This window comes from Lepisosteus platostomus, chromosome 3 (assembly GCF_059453375.1).
Source record: "Lepisosteus platostomus isolate fLepPlt1 chromosome 3, fLepPlt1.hap1, whole genome shotgun sequence".
NCBI lineage: Eukaryota > Metazoa > Chordata > Actinopteri > Semionotiformes > Lepisosteidae > Lepisosteus > Lepisosteus platostomus.
The window spans coordinates 23,125,948-23,145,204 of NC_142613.1; the positions used below are offsets into that span (position 1 = coordinate 23,125,948).

The following is a 19,257-nucleotide window of genomic DNA, read 5'->3' on the forward strand; positions in this document are numbered from 1 at the left end:
TATATTTTGGCTTAATGCAAATTTCAGCAACAAGTACTTAGGAAATAATTAACTTTACATTTTGATTCTGAAAAATATATTTCACCCAAACTGTACTGTAGTAGCTTTAAAGTTTTACGGTATCATACTGTATATGCAGTATATTTATAAGGTCACACTGCAGTTCATTGACGTATACACTACTCTTTGGTATATCTGTGGATATGACTTTATGTGATTCGCGTGTGTGTACCATCAAGAGAAAAGGACCTAGCAGGTGTTTTGTTTTGATTGTACTATGAATAAGTCCTTGAGGCATACCATTTTGAAATTATACAATATAATAATAAACTATTTTTTATATATCCAACTGAGTAATTTTGTTTTTGTAAAATAGCTTTATTTTATTTTTTTATTAATTTGATAACCAACATATTGTAATACACAGTTTAAAATTAATAAAAGTCTAAACAGTACACAAGGATTGTCTCAAGGGGCTCAGCATTGACCGGGATTCAAAACCAGGCTTTTTCTGGAGACAGCCCAAATGCTTCCACATCATACATTAAGCATTCACTGCTCCTTCTGGTTTTACAAAGTAGTGCAGTCCCACAACAATAAGTTTAATGTCAGTGTGCTGCAGTGTCTTGAGGTGTGCATGGCGCAATTCGCTGCATTATCCGGCTTGCATTCTGAATGGTTGGATCTTTATATGGGTACTCAATAAGGAGAAGTAAAGAAGTAACTCCTTAATTAACATAGCTAGCAGTGTAAGTACTGCAGTGTGCAGTAAAAAGACAAATACAATTGTGTTACATGATTTGAATAAGGAAGAGTACCCCCTAATGCATGTATTCATTCCCTTATATTTAATATTTTTATTAATGTTATTAATTAATTAAGTGATGTTCCTGTTTAAAATGTACAGTTTGATCAGTCAATTAAACTTTAGCTTTTGGCCTGCAGTCTCCAATTTTAAAGTATGTATTCTGAGAGTATAGTATGTCAGTGATATTCATTTACTACATTCATGATAATAAACAAGCTAAATCAACTGTGGGATATTGTGATTTTCTGCTGTTTATAATTTAAGGCTTTTGACTTATTTAATGCACCAACAGTCTTGTGCTGTTCATTTGATTCTTGTTTTTTAGTCTTCTATGAGTGTTGGAGAGTGCACACTACTTTTGTACAAAAGTGCCTAAGGATTTCGTACTCTCTTGTTAAAGTGACGAGTTCTGCATTAAGACTGGGTCTTCCTCTAAACCAGTGATTTACATGTGACTTCTGGTTTTTGTGTCAACTGATCTTTTAATTTTCAAGTCTAACTGATCTTTTAATTAGAATAGTTTTCTGTACCTAATATAAAATGGTTTTAGAAAAACTACTTCTACAATACATGCATAGTTGCCATGAATTTTTGCAAACAGAATTCTGTTTACTCCACTTGTGCAATACATTTTTTCATTCCTATAGGCTGTTAATTCATCCATCCATTTTCTAACCACTTATCCAATACATTATCCCAGGATTGCGGGGAAGCTGTAGACTATCCTGGCAAGCAGTGGGCATAAGGCAGGATATAGCCTGGACAGGACACCTGTCAATCACAGGGCAGACACACCTTAGACAAACACGCATTCACACCAGGTCCAATTTTCCCATAGGGCAGTTAGCATATTAGTATGTCTTTGGATTGTGGGAGGATACTGGAATACCTGGCAAAAACCCACTTGAACACGAGGAGAACCTACAGACTCCACACAGATAGCACATCAGGTCTTGAATTGAACCCAGGGCCCCAGTGCTGCAAGGCAGTAATGCTATCCACTGTGCTTTACCGAATTAGGCATCCACTGTACAAATTATTCATACTTCGAACTACAAATGCTCATAATAAGAAAGTTCTCATTTCAGCATGTTGTATTGTTGCTTCCAACCTATAATTCTAATAGGATGATGTTGGTTATGAAGATAATCCCTGAAAATGTTAGTTTTATGTTAGTAGCCACATTACACAACAGATAAGTTGCAAAAACAGAAATTGCTTCATCATGTGATTTAGAGGGTGGAATTTAGGATGAAACTACTCTAGGTAGTCAGGACCTGAGTTTAACGCCTCTTCCAAAGAACTGTATATTCTACAGAAGGTGTCCTTGGTCATGATACTGGGGCATTAATTTGGAAATTCTGGTCCAGCCTTATAGCATTAACCTGGTTTTCTTTGAGATCTTCCATCTTCCAACTCCATCTCTCACAAACAGGAACATCAAAATGACTGCTGCAGTTTGAGTGTTTTCCCTTGATTTTCTGAGGTTGTACAGTATATTTTGTATAGTATCTCCTTAGAGTCTGAAGGGTCTTCATAGTCTGAGTCATGCTAAAATTTACATTTTCTCTGACATTTCTTCGCTGCATTTCTATAATCCTGAAACCATTTCAAGAGAAAAGGTAGAGTAATTGAATGATAGCATTACCACAAGAGTAAAATTCAGAAACTGAAATCCAGCAAATGGTTATTTGCATTTATTTCAATTCAATTCAATTCAATTCAATTCAATTCAACTTTATTGTCATTAAACTTACACAGGTGCATAGTATAATGAAAAGTGTTTCTCATTAGTCACTCAGGTGCAGTATATAAATAGGACAGAAGATAAGACAATAGACAGTTACACAATAGCAATAACAGTAACATGTAATAAAATAACATAAATAACATGTAATCAAGTAATCAAAACTGTACAAAATTCCGCAAACAGAGAAAATATAACAGGACAGAAACAGTGCAGGGTAATTCTTGGAACAGTGCAAAAATAGTATGGTTAAAAGTAGTATGGTTAATTAAGAAATATTAAATATTATTATGCCTGTTACAGTTTTACTGGGCTATCGAGGGGACAGTACAATTTCGGCTTACATGTGTGTGTGGTGGTGTAGGAGTACAGTCGTTGTGGGTACAGGAGGACGTTAGGAGAGATCATAATAAGGTGGAAGGGAGTGGGGGCGTCACCAACTTGACAGCTCTGGGGAAGAAGCTATTTTGGAGTCTAGTTCTGTGCGAATGGAGTGACTGGAACCTTCTGCCAGATGGTAGGGGAATAAACAAGTTATGACTGGGGTGAGTGGGGTCAGACATAATTTTGGTGGCTTTTTTCAGACTCCTGGTGTTGTATATTTCCTGGATGGATGGTAACTTGTATATTAGGTGGTACACTTGTCGCATCCTTGTAAATTGCTTCAGTGAGCAATCTGCAAGAGCCATTTATTTAAAGTCGGCTGTACATCTTTTTTTCAAAACAGCTTCCCTCAGTGAGGATAACTAAAGGGAACTAAAGAGGGAACTAAAGCAGGAGTTAAGAGAGAGCAAGGACACCTACAGGAGGGAGGTAGAGGACAAGCTGCAAAGGAATAGGATGAGGGATGTATGGAGCAGCATCAGAGAGATCACTGGCTTCAAACAGGCTGAGGGTGCAACAGAGGGGAACCTGGAGATGGCCAACGAGTTGAACCAGTTCTTTAACAGGTTTGATTCAAGGCCCTCTGTGGCTCAACACCCATTCCCCCCATAGCCAAATGCTCCCTAAGCCTTCACAGCTGCGACTGCCCAACCCTCCATCCCCCCCAAATCATGGCCGCCTACAGCTACAACCCCCAACAGCTACTCACCCCCCCACAGCTGCCACTCTCCAACACCTCCGCCATTAACACCTGCAGCACTGACAGCGCTATGAGCACCACCTCCTAGGCCAGGCTGACCATCACGGCTGACCAGGTGAAGAGGGAGCTGAAGAGGCTTCACCAGGGTAAGGCCACAGGACCAGATAATGTCTGTCCCAGAGTTCTGAGGGCTTGTGCTAATCAGCTGAGCGGAGTGCTCCAGCGACTGTTCAACCTGAGCCTGCGCTTGGAGAGCGTCCCTGGGCTCTGGAAGACATCATGCCTGGTCCTGGTACCAAAGAAAGGGCGCCCCTCTGTCCTCAATGACTACAGACCAGTTGCGCTGACTTCTCACGTCATGAAGACACTGGAGAGGCTGGTCTTGTCCCCTGGTCAGTTCATTACTGGACACCCTACAGTTCGCCTACCAGCCAAGTGTTGGTGTGGAGGATGCAATCATCTACATGCTGCAAAGGGCCTACTCACACCTGGACAAGGCTGCCAACACTGTGAGGATTATGTTTTTCGACTTCTCCAGTGCCTTCAATACTATACAGCCCTTACTTCTAAGGAGAAGATGCAAGTCGGTGCCTCCATGATCTCATGGATCACTAACTATCTGACAGGCAGACCACAGTCTGTGAGACTTCAGAACTGTGTGTCTGAACAGGTAGTTAGTAACACAGGGGCTCTTCAGGGGACAGTTCTCTTCACCCTCTATACTTTGGACTTTAAATACAACTCAAAAGTCGTGCCACCTGCAGACGTTCTCAGATGACTCTGCAATTGTGGGATGTATCAAGGGTGGGCGGGAGGAGGAGTACAGAGGACTGGTCAGCAGCTTTGTCGAGTGGTGTGGGGAGAACCACTTGGAACTGAATGTAACAAAGACAAAGGAACTGGTGATGGATTTCACGAGGAAAAGGGTCAAACCTACTCCTGTCTACATCCATGGGAGTGGCATGGAGATAGTGGACTCATACAAGTACCTGGGAGTGCACATCGACGATAGACTTGAATGGTCTAAGAACATCAAGGCCATCTACAAAAAGAGTCAGAGCTGACTTTACTTCTTGAGGAGTCTCAGGTCCTTCAATGTATGTAGTAAGATGCTACATACTGTATGTTCTACAGTATCAGTCTGTCTGAGCGCTATTTTCTACGCGGTGGTATGCTGAGGCTCTAGGATTAGAGCAGTGGATTCTAACAGGCTGAACAAGCTCATCAGAAGAGCAAGCTCTGTCATTGGTTCTGGCCTGGACCCCCTGGAGGTAGTGGCTGAGAGGAGAATGGTGTCAAAACTAGAGGCCATCATGGACAACGTCTCCCATGCCCTCTATCACATGCTTGTAGAAATGAAGAGCACGTTCAGCAATAGGCTGATCCATCCACGGTGCGACAGGGAGCACTACAGGAGGTTATTCTTGCCTTCTCCCATAAGACTGTATAACGCATCCACTTTGCGCCTGGGCAGAGGCAACATTGACAGTGACCTGTTTCTGGACTGAACAGTAAACTGCTACATCTGTTCTTTTTCTTTATCCCGTTTACAACCGTTTTTGTGCAATATATGGCAGGGACTTGTGCAATACATTTATATTTATATTTATATTATGCAATACAACTTTTGTGTACTGTTCTGTTCTGATTTGTTCTTCGTGCGTTCTGGACTGTGAGTAACTCTTCTTAGTGCACTTCTCACTGTACTGATTGTATTGTATGTATTGTATTATTATTGTATCATTCATTACACTGTTGCTGTGTTGTCTGTGCTAAGCTGCTGTTGCACTGCAATTTCTCTCACGGGATCAATAAAGTATCTATCTATAATTTGGAAAACAAGCAATTGTTAATGTATTTTGTGCTGATTTTTAAACTTGCACAACCTTTTGAGAGTTAAAAAGGTAAAAAGAAAACTAAGAACATTGGACAACTAAAGTATAAAACTACTTTTAAGTAATAGCAAACACAATATTCACTGATGAAGCTAGTGTGCAATTGTTGTTCAGAACAGCTTAATTAGTAGAGAAACAAATCAAGAAAAGTAGAAATTAAATATCAGTCAGAAAATTAAAGTGTTTTCAGAAAAGAGTATAGGTTGTTGGTAAAATAAAAAAAACATGGATATACAGTACCTGACAGGGGACCTGGTGAAATGCTACTGTTTACAACCTTACAAGAGTGCATTTTATCAGAAATACATCTGAAAGACTATAAATGAGAGGAGGTACTGTAATTTGGCCCATTAAGCTCATTTAGTCCTGTTGCGCTATTAGAACTATGAGGACTTGCAAACCCAGGGCCCATCATTCACTCATCCATCATACACCAGTCACGTGTATGCCTCTCCAGCTTTTGCCTTTGCCAAGGTCTCAGACAGTTTTGTTGATTACTCTGTGAATGCAAATAAAACAGCCAATTTAAAATAGACCTCCTGGTCAGTTCAGACCAGGTTTTTACCTCCTTGGTTCACTTAGTTTGACTGTCTATTACAGGAACTCCTATGGATGGTGGACTTCAAAACTTCTTAAAATGAAACCTGCCAGATTACTAAAAGGAGTGAAGGATTACATTTACAACATTTATTTTCAGTGTACTTTGAAAGTGTAAATAAATATGAACACGGTAAATACGTGCAATCATGTAATAATTTTTATTATTGTACTATTGTATTCATTACAGCTTTTCATATATTGTTTAAAAACAGTTTTAAACTAGTGCTCAAACTCACACCCAAAGTTATGGCATCCTAACTATTTTGTTCCACCTGTTTCAAAATAAGAAGTTAGTAAAATATATATTCCTTGGATAGGCTAAATTGTCTTTAAGCAGATCTGTTTCAGTTTTTAGACTTATCTGTTTAAATGTTTATTTTTCTCTACTTGTTTAAGTAAAAATGTACATTTTAGTCACTGCCAGAAGGATGTAGGCACATTACTTTCATAACACACTAAAGGTATACTGTCTGTAGTTTAACATAAATAGCACAAATGATGAAAGCAAAGAAGTGAATTATAAAAGAAGAATTTGATTCATTAAAAAGAAAGCTGTTTGGAAAAGAATCTTTTAGAGCAAGCAACCTGTTCTCGTAACTTTCTCCTAACTGAGCAGTGAGAGGCTTTTTGTGCAGTTCAGTGTTTCAGTGTTTGTTTTTGTAATTGGCAAAGTAATTAGCAGGTGACTAATATAAGATATGATACGATAAGGTACAGTATGATTCCTTTGGCCAAAAGGGAGGTGGAGATCATTCATGATTCTCTGATTTCTGCATTTCTGGAGAGGAAACGTCAGGTTGACACCCTCCCTTATGAACAGATCTTCCAGGCTATCCCAAATTCCAGTTTGGCCTTAGACACTCACTGTAGATTTCTGTACAGTTTCTCTGTTTACACCAGCAACACCTAACCTGACTGTGGGGTTTTAGAACGCATATATATATATATAAAATCTTGGTCTGGTATTAATACAGCTCATTATGGATGAGAAAAATTCCCATTTGTCATTCAGATGTTTATGTGACAATCATTATCACAACAATGCCAAATAATATATACATGAATGGCCAAAATGAAGCATTGTACTACAAAATACTGATCTATCAGGATTAGTGTATGAAAATGTAATGAACATTTTCAGTAAACAAATTAGTGGAAAATTATTTCTACATTAAGGAAAACCATTGATCAAAAAGTATAGAACAATGCAAAATGTCTAAATATTTTACCCCATAGTGTATATGAGCACATAAGCAACATTAATAATACATTGATATATAGATTACATACTGTAGGACTTCTCAAAATAAAAAATAAACTTCAACATACAGGGTTGTATCTACTTCTTACCTCACCCCATCCTATTTCTCATTAGTTGTGAATTTGCCAGTTTCTGATCCAGACGGTTCTTAAAGAATCCTAAGGAATTAGCTTCATTTCAGTCATCTGTTCCTTTTGTAAAGAACCATATCCAAATTTCAAGTCCTGAATGCACTAGAAGTAGTTCATTGTGTTGAATTTGTCCATGTCTTTCATGACTGTACTTATATGTTTTAATCTGCTGGTGTACAGGATCCATTTATCAAAATTATAGCTCACCATCACAAAGGATACATAAGTAAGATTGTCTTAGAAACCTGTTGAAAAGATTTTCAGCTCTCAGTGAATACTGAATAGACTCCTCAAAACATTAAAGGTTTTCTTAATGATCAGGGCACTGTGGGAGTAGACACAACTTAATGTTGGCAGTGGTGAACAGTTGCTTTTCAACTTCGAATAGCGGTACTTGCTAGCATGCAAAAATGCAGTCGAGTGTGCTAAGAAAAATAAGTCAATCTTGCTTTGCCATCAAAAGGTTTTGTTGATTCATTTTTACTGCCTTTCTGATGACTCTGCTATTTTATAATATGAGCCCTATTATTTTTTTGTAATTGTAAAAAGCCTAGGTACTTAAATGCCACAGAAAAGTATTATTTGTCATGTGAAGAAGTCATTAATAACACTAAGGCCTGGGGTGCTTTGAGTACAATGCATGCTTATTATCTAATAAATTGAACACATTTACTGTGAATGTTTTTATACAAAGTGCCAAAGGACTTAGCAAAAAGCCTTTAAGGAGTGAAACAAATGTTTAGGAAGCTTTGATATGGATAATGGTATTCCCACAGCATGCACCTGATTAAAGCGGAGATGGTCTAAACGATAACACAGGGCTGGTGCTGCCTGTAAACAGTAGGAACATTCCTTTCATTGGCCCAGGTGCATGGAAAAGCTGTGCAGAGTAATCAGTGTGGATTGCCTTTCAGCAATGTGTCAGCCTGATGTTACTCACACTGACACATGCACACACACACACAAAGAGCAAAGTTCAGTCCAGGTTAAATAGTACATCTTAAAAGAACAAAAAAAAAACATGGCATGCCTGCTTATTTTGTTCTAAAACTGATTTTATACACTGCAATTCAAATAGGGGGATCACTTCAAGGCAGAGCTTCCATAAAGCCAGTAGACAAATAAGCAGGAAATTATAAGATCAGAATGTGTATTTAAAAGAATGCATGGATAGGTTGCACTCTAGATAATCTAGATTTTTTTGGTCATGTCAAAAAGATGTATTATGTTTGGACTGAACTGCAAACCATAACATTCTACTAGAGGAGAATACAACTTATTTTCCTTTGATTAAGGTGTTTTACCATCAAAAACCATGTTTCACCATTTAAACACATTGGCATTCTCCAAAAAATATTTCACCTCACACTTACTGTTGCACCTCAAACTGACCCCTGAATGTCATCTCATTGATTGGAACTCCTGACTCCAAATATACCTTTTAATAGAGGTTATTATCCTAGAGGTTCACCAACTTTTTCCAACAAAGACAGTGGAATGCTTAAACAATGTGTTCAATATAGACTTGGTAAAGTGCAATTGCTTGTGTCTGTTATGATTTAGATGAAGAGCAGATCAGACTTTAGGAGCAATTAATGCAGAAATACAGAAAATTCACAAACTTTTTCTCACAACTGTAGGAAAGGAACACTGGAAATGGACAGTATGTTACAATATGTCTGTAATTTTTTACCTATTAAAAGGTGTGCTAATCCCCCAGTAAAGAAAAACATTATTGTACATGTTTTACAAATATTAAATAATGAGAGTCAGCACAATATTTAGGTTTTCTGAAAGATAATAATGATGAACGATGTATTTTTATAATATTTTTGATTTAGTCTATATTATATTTATATTAAAATGGTCTGCATAATTTCAAGAAAACACAATGTTCAATTATGTGTACCACTTATTTGATGTTGTGGTTTGAATAAAATATTTTCTCATATCATAATGCTGCTGAAATATTTTGCATATTTGGTGTATATACTGTAGCAAAAAATCAATCAATTTTGACAGATGGTTTTGACTTATAAATTTACAAGCACAGCTTGTTAAGTTAAAGTCAACAGTGACTAGAAAGACAGAGTTATGAGAAGACTGTCTTTGAGATAACATAAAAACCAAGAAAGCTGAGGAGAAGAAATGTCACTTGAACAATAAGAGCAGTGGGCACTCTTAAAGCAAAGTTTGCTAGTTTGTTCAGTATTATAATGTGTTGTAGACATTGTAGTTCTGCATTTGTAAACACCTGTAATTTAGGTAAAATTTGTTATGATTTTAACTTTTGTTTTCTTTAGAGGGCTGACAAACAGACTAGAATGATGGACCCTGCTCAGTACAGTGAATTCTGTGAAAGTCGACAGCTGAGCTTTTGTAAGTATTATACAAGTGTCTCACAAAGCTACACTTTAACATAAACATGTACAATGTCCCATAAAATTTGATGAAGCAGAAGTAATGCCTTAGTTTAAATTAAATATTGACACTGAAAAGGAAGCCAGGGTTGCTAGATTTTTTAGGTTTTGGGTGATCCACTTAAATATTGAAAAAGCTTTTTAAAGTAAGAAACTTTAATTTAGCAAACTGTTGAAAAAATGCCCCTTTTGCATTAAAGCTCTGAGAGCAGCTACTGTATGTCACTCCTCATGTCTTCAGACTCCCAGCAGGAAGGGGCATGTATTTTGACTTAATGGGTTTGATACTTGCCTGGGCTGTGCAGATAGGTTGCTGCTCTCTCACCATCAGCCTCAGACAACATGGTGTGTTATTCCCCAGGATCCTGATGTCTGGACCCTTACTAACAGCTCCAGAGGTGTCCTCTGTTTTGCAGTGTGGTCCTAATCACTTTAGTTTCTTTTATTAAATGCTTTTCTACAACATAGGGAATGTTTTCTATTAGATATGTATGCAAACAATAACAATATAAAAAATAGGTCTGTATACTGTTTCCTATTCAGTTTGCAGTCGTGTGAATTTATAGCAAAATAGTATTTTAAAGCACTGTGCCTGATGTTCAGTAGAAAAATAAAAATGCTTTCGCTTATATTTAGTGGTTCTGGATTTGACTCTAGAAGACCAAAAAGCTAAATTGTAGAGTAATTTGTTAATTAGAAAGCTGTTCTTTTTAATGATGTTTATTGGACAAAAGGGTCAATTTTATCCATACTGTATAAAAATCTAAGAAGGAAGTGATTTGGTCCATGTAGCCTGTTTGGGAGTGTAACAGACAGTATGTATATATACCTTGCTGTAATTTAACATTTAAAAAATACTTTAGCTTTTAGAAGGTGTCAGTATTTTAATTTGTGTTTACTTGTAATAATAAATATCATTTATCACCTTAAAATATAATTGTATTTAATTTTAGTTGGTCATTCATGTTTGAAAATTGCAGGGATAAAGGCTGGATGTTGAAGCTGTATTGTTTCATGTAATCTGAAAACCACTATAGATCTGCTAATATTTTGGCCCATTTGTCAGCTTTGTAAGAAAACCACATGGATTTAGGGTCTAAATTTAGGTCTGAAAGGCAAGTGTGTCTCAAAGGCTCTTGTCACAGAAGTCTCTGCGCTCCTGCTGTGGGATCTTTTCAGAAAACACCAAGAATGGGCAGCGCACTGCATTCCTGCACTAATAACATGCTGACAGAATTAAAGCCTTACCAACACACAAACCTACTTACTGGAAGTGTTTGCAGCCCGTGACAATAACAGCCTGTAAATCAACAAGCTTGATCCTGCAATCGGACTCTACTCCAGATGCCGATGAGTGGTGACTAAGATTCAAGGCCAAAGGTTAGAGATTGAAGAGGCTATTAAAAATGTTACTAGTGAGTACATGACAACTGAACAAAAGGATAACCGAGTCACCCAACATGCACAGGATCAAAATACTGGAGTTATTGTTTCAAGGGTCTGATGAATTGACTATTGCGCAAAGTAATCACATGATTAGTTTATAAATAGCTCATCTTTGTCAGACATTGAGTTGATGAATCCAGATATATTTGGAATACACGTGTTTAAGAATACTTGTTTTAATTCTTTTATTAAGCCTTAATGTGACATTGAGGGTAATAAATCACAACAGGCAATGTCTCAGTTTTTAACATCTGTATTCTTTTTTTTTGTTATCTCTGATGTCTCCAAACAATTGACAACCATTCAGGACTCTCTTTGGTGTTCATCGTGGGGGATGTGGTGTTTTTATTGACATAATTTGTATAATTTGGAAACTGTAATATACAGCATAGGTTTTTTTCTCTGCTGTTCACTGGGAAGTGAAAGATCACAGTTTCTTAATAAACTTTTTTTATGTAACAGGACAGGAGTTTGCACATTCTACACAGCTAAAATGCACATTTTCACTGAGACCTATTATACACTGTAGGAAAAACAAACATTTATCATAATCATCCTAACACTCCCACATACATGGACACAAAAACTCCATTCCTGCTGTCCAATATTCTTGTGTTACATCACTCCCCCAGTTCTCAGTAAGAATCTTGAATTCTTAATCTCTTACTGTACATCTTACCAGATACCCAAACTGTCTCTTTAAGATTATTTTCTGCATTAAAAATTATAAAAACTTTGCATTGAATATAAGTACTTTTTTAGTCTATACAAAATATTTTGGAGCTCTGCACTGTCACTCTCTTTACCACTATAGTTTCGCTGGTATTTGTAGTTTTACATTCAAAATGCTGTGTTTGTTGTCTTTTTCAGCCAAAAAGGCATCTAAGTTTCGGGAATGGTTGGACTGCAGCAGTATGGAAGTGAAGCCTAATGCAGTAGCCATGGAAATACTTTCTTACTTGGCATATGAGACTGTAGCTCAGGTATGCTATCGTCTGAAAGAGCCTCAAGCTGGTGTGAATATTATGCAGTGGGGTTTATATGCTTGTAGTGTACAATTATTTTAGGTTGTGAAGGCTTGATACCCCTGCAAGAGACATACTGTCCAGTAAGTAACAGAAGATGAAATCATTTCCTGGAAGCAATTGTTTACATTTGCATAACTTCTGCCTGTTTTCCCCACTTTCTGCACTTAGATTTTAAAATAAACCTAAATAACAAGACCCCATAATATTGTGTAGCTCAGTACAAATTTATTTCAGCAAGCTAGACTTAAAAAGATACCTTGAGGATTTTCCAAATGAAATGTTACTTCAATTATATACAGTACATACTGTATGGTATGTTTAGCCTAATTGTATTTCTCTGGAGTAACAAATTTAAAGGTTTATACACAACAGACATATTTATAGAATTCTAAAGTGTGTAATAATAGTATCACTCTACACAAATTATAAATCTTTGTAACTTTAAGATAAATGTAATGTTTAACAGTAGGTATACATTAAGTTAATCAGACATTTGTATCCTCAATATAAAGTCACTGTAACATTTTATAATTATTTCTTTTTGTCCATGTTTTTAGTTAGTGGACCTTGCTCTTTTGGTAAAACAAGACATGACACCGAAAGCTGGAGATCCCTTTAGCCATGCAATATCAGCAACTTTCATTCAATATCACAGTTCAACAGCTGAGGTAATATCTTAAGTTCTGTTATTTTGTAATTTAGTATGAATTATTGTGATTTTAACAGTAGGCAGCAAATGGAGAATCAAGGGTCTGTGCTTGTAGTTACCAAGAAAGGCTTTCTACCAAAACTCTCCAAGTCTCCAAGTTCATGCTAATCCTATCTTAAACTACCCCCTACTATTACGTACCGAGCCTTTGCCAAGTGAGGCTGCCAAATTGTGAGGTGGTTTTGTGCTGTGGGAGTTTACTCCTTGAGAGGGGGTTTCACTAAAACCAGAAGCTCACTGCACTTTTCACATATTCAAGCTGAGTCAAGGCAGGGGCTTTCCTGTGTCTCCTCCAGTAAAAGCATCCATCTGAAGAGATGATGCGATCTGTGGCCTGGACAGCACAGGTCCTGATCCGGAGGCTGTGTCAGTTACTGGCCACAGTGTACAGACCCTGGTAATGAGACACAATCAGCCGAGTGCTGCCAAGCCTGTATACTGCACAAGCACCGGCGATTCTCCATCTGTGTACTCTGCACAGGCCTTGCGATTAACTTGTGCTATTTTAAAATACTTGTATGAGCTTAATTGAATTAAATTCTAAAAATCATGTGAGTGCAAAAAAAATGATAAGGCTAATAAACCTAAAGATGGTTCTGTGATGGCATGTGCAGTGTTTCAACATTTTTCCTGAATGTCTGTCATTTTTCTTTGTTTTTTATCTTTGAATTGTTTAAACAATAGTTATCTATCTGTTGAAAGGTCATTCATTAAGTGTCATTTTCTCTTGAAACTGGTTTTATGATTCAGTCAGGGGACCAGATGTCATTGTCTAAACTAACAGCCAGGGTTGTCTTGTGGCAGCTTTTCGGAATGTCACTGTTGATCTTACAACAGGATTAGGAGTCCCAGTTCACTGACCCCTTCTGCTGTCATCACTTGGACTGTAGATCTATGTAGCTTTGTTGTTTGCATGGTGATTTTTTTTATGAAGGAAAAGTAAGTGGCTTGGCAGTAAACCTCACTTGAAGCTGTCTTTTTGTATACAACAATTCAGTGGGAAATCTGGTTAAATAGCCTATGGCAATTATAAAGTGTCTTTTAAAGCGAGGAAGGAGTTGGAATCCAGTACTTCTGATAAAGAATGAGAGGTGGAAAAAAGAAAATTTAGAGTTATAAATTTTGCTGTTAACCTTCTGTGTTCACATTCCAATAGCAAGCTACGTAATATGGACCACTACAAAAAAAAACAGGTTTACTGTGTCACACGGAAACTGAACAAAAGGCCCCATAATTCTGCTTTAGAGATGATATTGTCCGTCTTCATAATTAACTCTTTCTGGAAAATTGATGACTGCATCCTAATCTAGAACATCATGTTCTTTTAAGATCTGTCATTTTTTATTCTTTACAGTTAGTTCCACTCTTTTGGTTTATAGTATTCTGAGCAATTTTACGTTTCAAGATTTAAGATTCTACCCTATGTGAAGAAGTTGTAACCTAAAATGTGAGCAGTACGGTTGATCTTCCTTAATTGCATGAAGATGGACTACGGTTCCTTTGCCTGTCAAAAGAGTTGTAGAATTAAATTTGTTTTCATTGACTCATGAGAGCTTCATCTAGTCAGACTTTTTTGTCCATAGTTCATTAATTCTGCAACCCGGTAACTATAATGTAAAATCCAGCTTTTATGTGATATGACATGGATTTAGCTAGTATTGGCTCGCCATTTGTAGACTTGATTGTGGTCACCACTCTGAAACCATGCATACTGTGGGAAAGCCAGCCTCAGTATTTCTTTTCTTCTGGTTTTACATGAGAAAAATTAAGCAATGTATTTCACAGAACCTGTTATAGGAGACAAGTGTTTATATTTACATTGCAGTGCAATGGTGCAGTCACATCTCATATTGAATTGCATGTGAATACTGCAAAACTGGGCAACTAACAGGGAAAATAATTATTTGTTGTTTTTCTTGAGCCAGCAGCCATTTCACCCTTCAACTCATAACTAGCAACCCACTGAAGCTAAGCAGGTGTGAGCCTGGTCAGTACCTGGATGGGAGACCTCCTGGGAAAAACTAAGGTTGCTGCTGGAAGAGGTGTTAATGGGGCCAGCAGGGGTTGCTCACCTTGCGGACCATGTGGGGCCTGATGCCCCAGTATAGTGACGGGGACACTGTACCATAAACAGGCGCAGTCCTTCAGATTAGACGTAAAACCGAGGTCCTGACTCTCTGTGGTCATTAAAAATCCCAGGGTGTTTCTCAAAAAGGGTAGGGGTGTAACTCCGGTGTCCTGGCCAAATTTCCCATTGGCCCTTACCAATCATGGCCTCCTAATAATCCCCATCTATGAATTGGCTTCATTACTCTGCTCTCCTCCACTGATAGCTGATGTGTGGTGAGCGTTCTGGTGCACTATGGCTGCTGTTGCATCATCCAGGTGGATTCTGCACATTGGTGGTGGTGGAGGGGAGTCCCCATTACCTGTAAAGCGCTTTGAGTGGAGTGTCCAGAAAAGCACTTTATAAGTGTAAGCAATTATTATTATTATTATTATTATTATTATTATTATTATTATTATTATTATTATTATTATTATTATTGTAAATCCTGCTTTTGTAGGTATACCTGCAAGGGCAGTCTGCAGCGGTCAAGAGCAATCCTGATTCTCCAGAGAACACCCCTCCTTCTACACCCACTCCACCAGTGACCAGCTCTCAGCATTCAGGCAAGACCCACTCAGGATCCTTGGGGAATGGAGGCATGAGCCAGGACACCAGCAGCAAGGTGAAACAAAGGAAAAGAAAAAAGGTTAGTAGAAAAATAACACTTGTTTCTTGCCAGGATAGGCTCCGGCTCCATCACAACCATGAATTGGAAGAGGCACTAAAAAAGAGGATAGTTGGAAAATCATCTACCATTATAGGAAATGTGTTATTTTTCTTTGCAGGTGAGACTCAGTGCAAGGTTCAGTATGATAAATGAGACAGCTGCACAGGTTGATAACAGTAGCGTTGCCTTCCACTACTGTTTGTCAGATACCATCTGTAAAATCTGCAGGTAATCACCATACTATGTGTAGCTCATCATCATCACCACAACACTTACCTGTGTCACATATAAACATTTAATATGTGACCTGTGTTACATGTGTCACAGGTAGATATGTTGACTGAATCAGTTCATTTTTGCACGTGAACACACTAATATGCTCATGCTTTGTGAAAGCACGTTTGAAAATTTTTCCTACTCCATGACCTCCGTCCTCTATTCAAGTGTCAATTGTTATCTGACATGTTGACACAGGAATAATGTCAAGCTAGTGTTGCCAAGAGCAGAGAAGTTTGATGTATGCTTCATTTACTGGTAGATGTGTTGCCATGACAGTGTTGCCATACTAAAAATGATAGAATTTGTAAATGGTGGTATATTCAGTCTGACATCCTACACAAGCATGAAATCAAGTTATCTGAAAAGGGCAGAGATACTTTATGTTTTTCTAATGCTGCTGATTAATGTATTGTTTTAATACTGTATAAGTTGACAATGTGAAAAAGCCTATGAAATTACATTTTTGCCAATCTTTGAAATAAAGAAAATATACAGTACCAGCAACTATGGAAAAGCACAGCAAATGACCCACTTGAAAGAGTATTGATTTTGGAGTTGTCTGAAAAGTCTGGAGTTTATTTAGCGAAATATGAAAGAAAGACAGACTGTTTATACCAAAATATTATTCTACCGAGCTGTATCTTGTAATTTTCTTTTTTGTACTGCAAGCATTTGATTAAAATTAAATACCCAGAGAATATTTGTTTTTATGTTATCCACACAAGGATAGCAGTTTGCTTGAAGCTTTTTTCCCTCACTTCTACTGTTTTAAATTAAGTAAAAGGGTAGAATTTTATTTAGTAAGATTATAATTTTTAATAATTGACACAGAATCTCAAACCTTTGCGTACAGGAGGAACTAACCTCATTCAGTAAACAGCAGATCCAGAGAGGAAATTTCCTTTGCTAAATTAAGTAAGATCTAGTACTGTATGTAACTTAGATTGGGTACCTCTGTACTACACTACAGCACAGTGTCCTTGGACATTATACTGAGGCATTGTTTTTTTGGTTTTGTAGCATAAAATATAATAAACAACATATACTAAATGTCATAAGAAACCCATTACTCAATTTATGTATTTTTCAAATAAAGCATTCAGATTTTGGTTTTTGATTAGATATGTTTGGTGTTAATTTGATTAATCGTTCGTTCCCAACTCTAATAAACCTCAATAGTGAGAAATAAGATTGGTCACAGATGATTTTTAACAATATTTTGTTAAATATTTAACAGTATTTTTAACAGTATTGTAAAAAACAATATTTTAACCCATTAAATATCAATATGTTGAAAATAAAAAAAATGAAAAACACAACAATAATCTAGTATGCCACCGTCATCAAAAAGAAAGGTTCTTTTATGATTGGTATGTTGGAGCATCACCTTAAGTGGACTTGTCAGTAGTGGAGTCAAGGCTATGTTTAGTGATGAAGCAAGATTTTGCATAGACCACCCTGATGAAGTTTAGCACATTTGGCATCGATAAGGAAGTCAAAATGTCATGGTCTTGGTAGAAGTGTCTAGTTGCAGAGCTCCCCTTGTAGCAATTAATGGCAACTTGACTGACCAACATTATGTGGATTTTTGGAAGTTCTGGAACTTCAGTTGCTGCTCTTTCTTTGGACACAACACATGTCACAACATGTCACAACAACAGCTTTCTTGCAAGATGTGAATGTGACAGTTATGCCATAGATGCCCTACTTGCCAGGCCTGAACGCCACTTGTGGGATGCGATAGGATGATGTGTGTCACCTAGGGTTCAGAGACCAGTGATCAAGGATATGCTTGTCCATTCCCCAAATAGGCCTGAAATATTATAGCCTGAAAAGGGACCTAATAAAATATAGAATTACAGAATACAGAATTATTCATTATTGTGTGTAAATTGTGATTAGAAAACAGATCTAATATATATATTATACATAGTGGTTTTAAAAACCTTATATTTAAAAGCAAATAAATACATAAAAAACAAAAAAGGGGTCAAATTAAAAATTAGTTTTGAATGGTAATTTGAATATCGCGTTCTGTAAGTTGCATTGTGGCTGGTACAAGTCTGCACTACATTTAGATCAATATATTTAAATTGTTAATATTGCAATTTGCCATTGAGGTACAAAACCCTCTACAGTTCACTGATAATTTTTGTTTGGAAGATAAATTTTCAACATATAGGGTATACTTTACATTCACAATCTCTTAAACTCATGCATTGTTAATACTGTTTATCATAGCTCAACATTAAAAGAAACACGAACTCTTCTGTGGTTTCTCTTCTCTGGTGCTCATTGAATCTGTACAAGCCTGCCTAAATCCCAGAATGACACAACGCAGATAATAACTGAACAGAATTTAGTATTTTCTTGAACTAGTCTATTATTATACATTTCCGTAGTGTTTACTTAAACAATAACCAAACTTCTAGGGGAAAAAATCAACACATTTTTCACTTATAAGATTTCCTTCCAGCTATTTTCCCAGATGTGAATTTTATTCTTTTTGAATTTCTTTTATCTGTTTCTACATAAAAATGTAGATTTTCAGGATCATTAGTTTGTTAATCATCCTGAATTGGTATTCCTTCAAGCATAACTAGTTTACTAGCTTTCATTTGCTTTTGAATTTCAGAAACATAAGCAATGTTTACCTTTTTTAAGACCCCTCTGTTTGTAGAGGGCATTTAGGTTTATTTGATTTGCTGTTGTCCTGTTGTCCATTGACATAAAAAACAATAGTAGGATTTACATGATAAAGTCATCTCTCATGCATCTCTCATGAAGCTCTATTCACAGATGCAGGGGTCTTTGGGGTTGGAGTCACCAGGAGATGGCAGAGGCCGGTAGTGATATCATATGAGAAAGAAAACAACAGTTAAACAGGAAAACTGTGCTCCTATTCTATGAGGTTAAAATACACTAAAACAGATATTAGCATTTGTAAATTACATTTCCATTTTCCCTTTCTCTTGTTTTGTGTTCTTTATCACACAGAAAGGAATAAAGAATAACTAGATGACCAGGGTTCAGTACTATTTCATTCTTAAAAATGCATTAAATAGAAATGAT

General features: G+C 36.9%; 1 protein-coding gene across 7 annotated transcripts in view; it reads left to right on the forward strand.

The window, feature by feature from the left end:
* The window catches only part of supt3h (SPT3 homolog, SAGA and STAGA complex component), a 230,806-nt gene that overhangs the window by 171,877 nt on the left and 39,672 nt on the right, over nt 1-19,257 (forward strand). For all 7 annotated transcript variants that reach the window (XM_088624993.1, XM_088624991.1, XM_088624997.1 and 4 more), the window contains 4 exons: nt 9,830-9,905; nt 12,263-12,375; nt 12,978-13,088; nt 15,697-15,885. In XM_088624993.1, the coding sequence (XP_088481119.1) occupies nt 9,830-9,905; nt 12,263-12,375; nt 12,978-13,088; nt 15,697-15,885 (489 nt within the window). The remainder of the gene's footprint in view (nt 1-9,829; nt 9,906-12,262; nt 12,376-12,977; nt 13,089-15,696; nt 15,886-19,257) is intronic.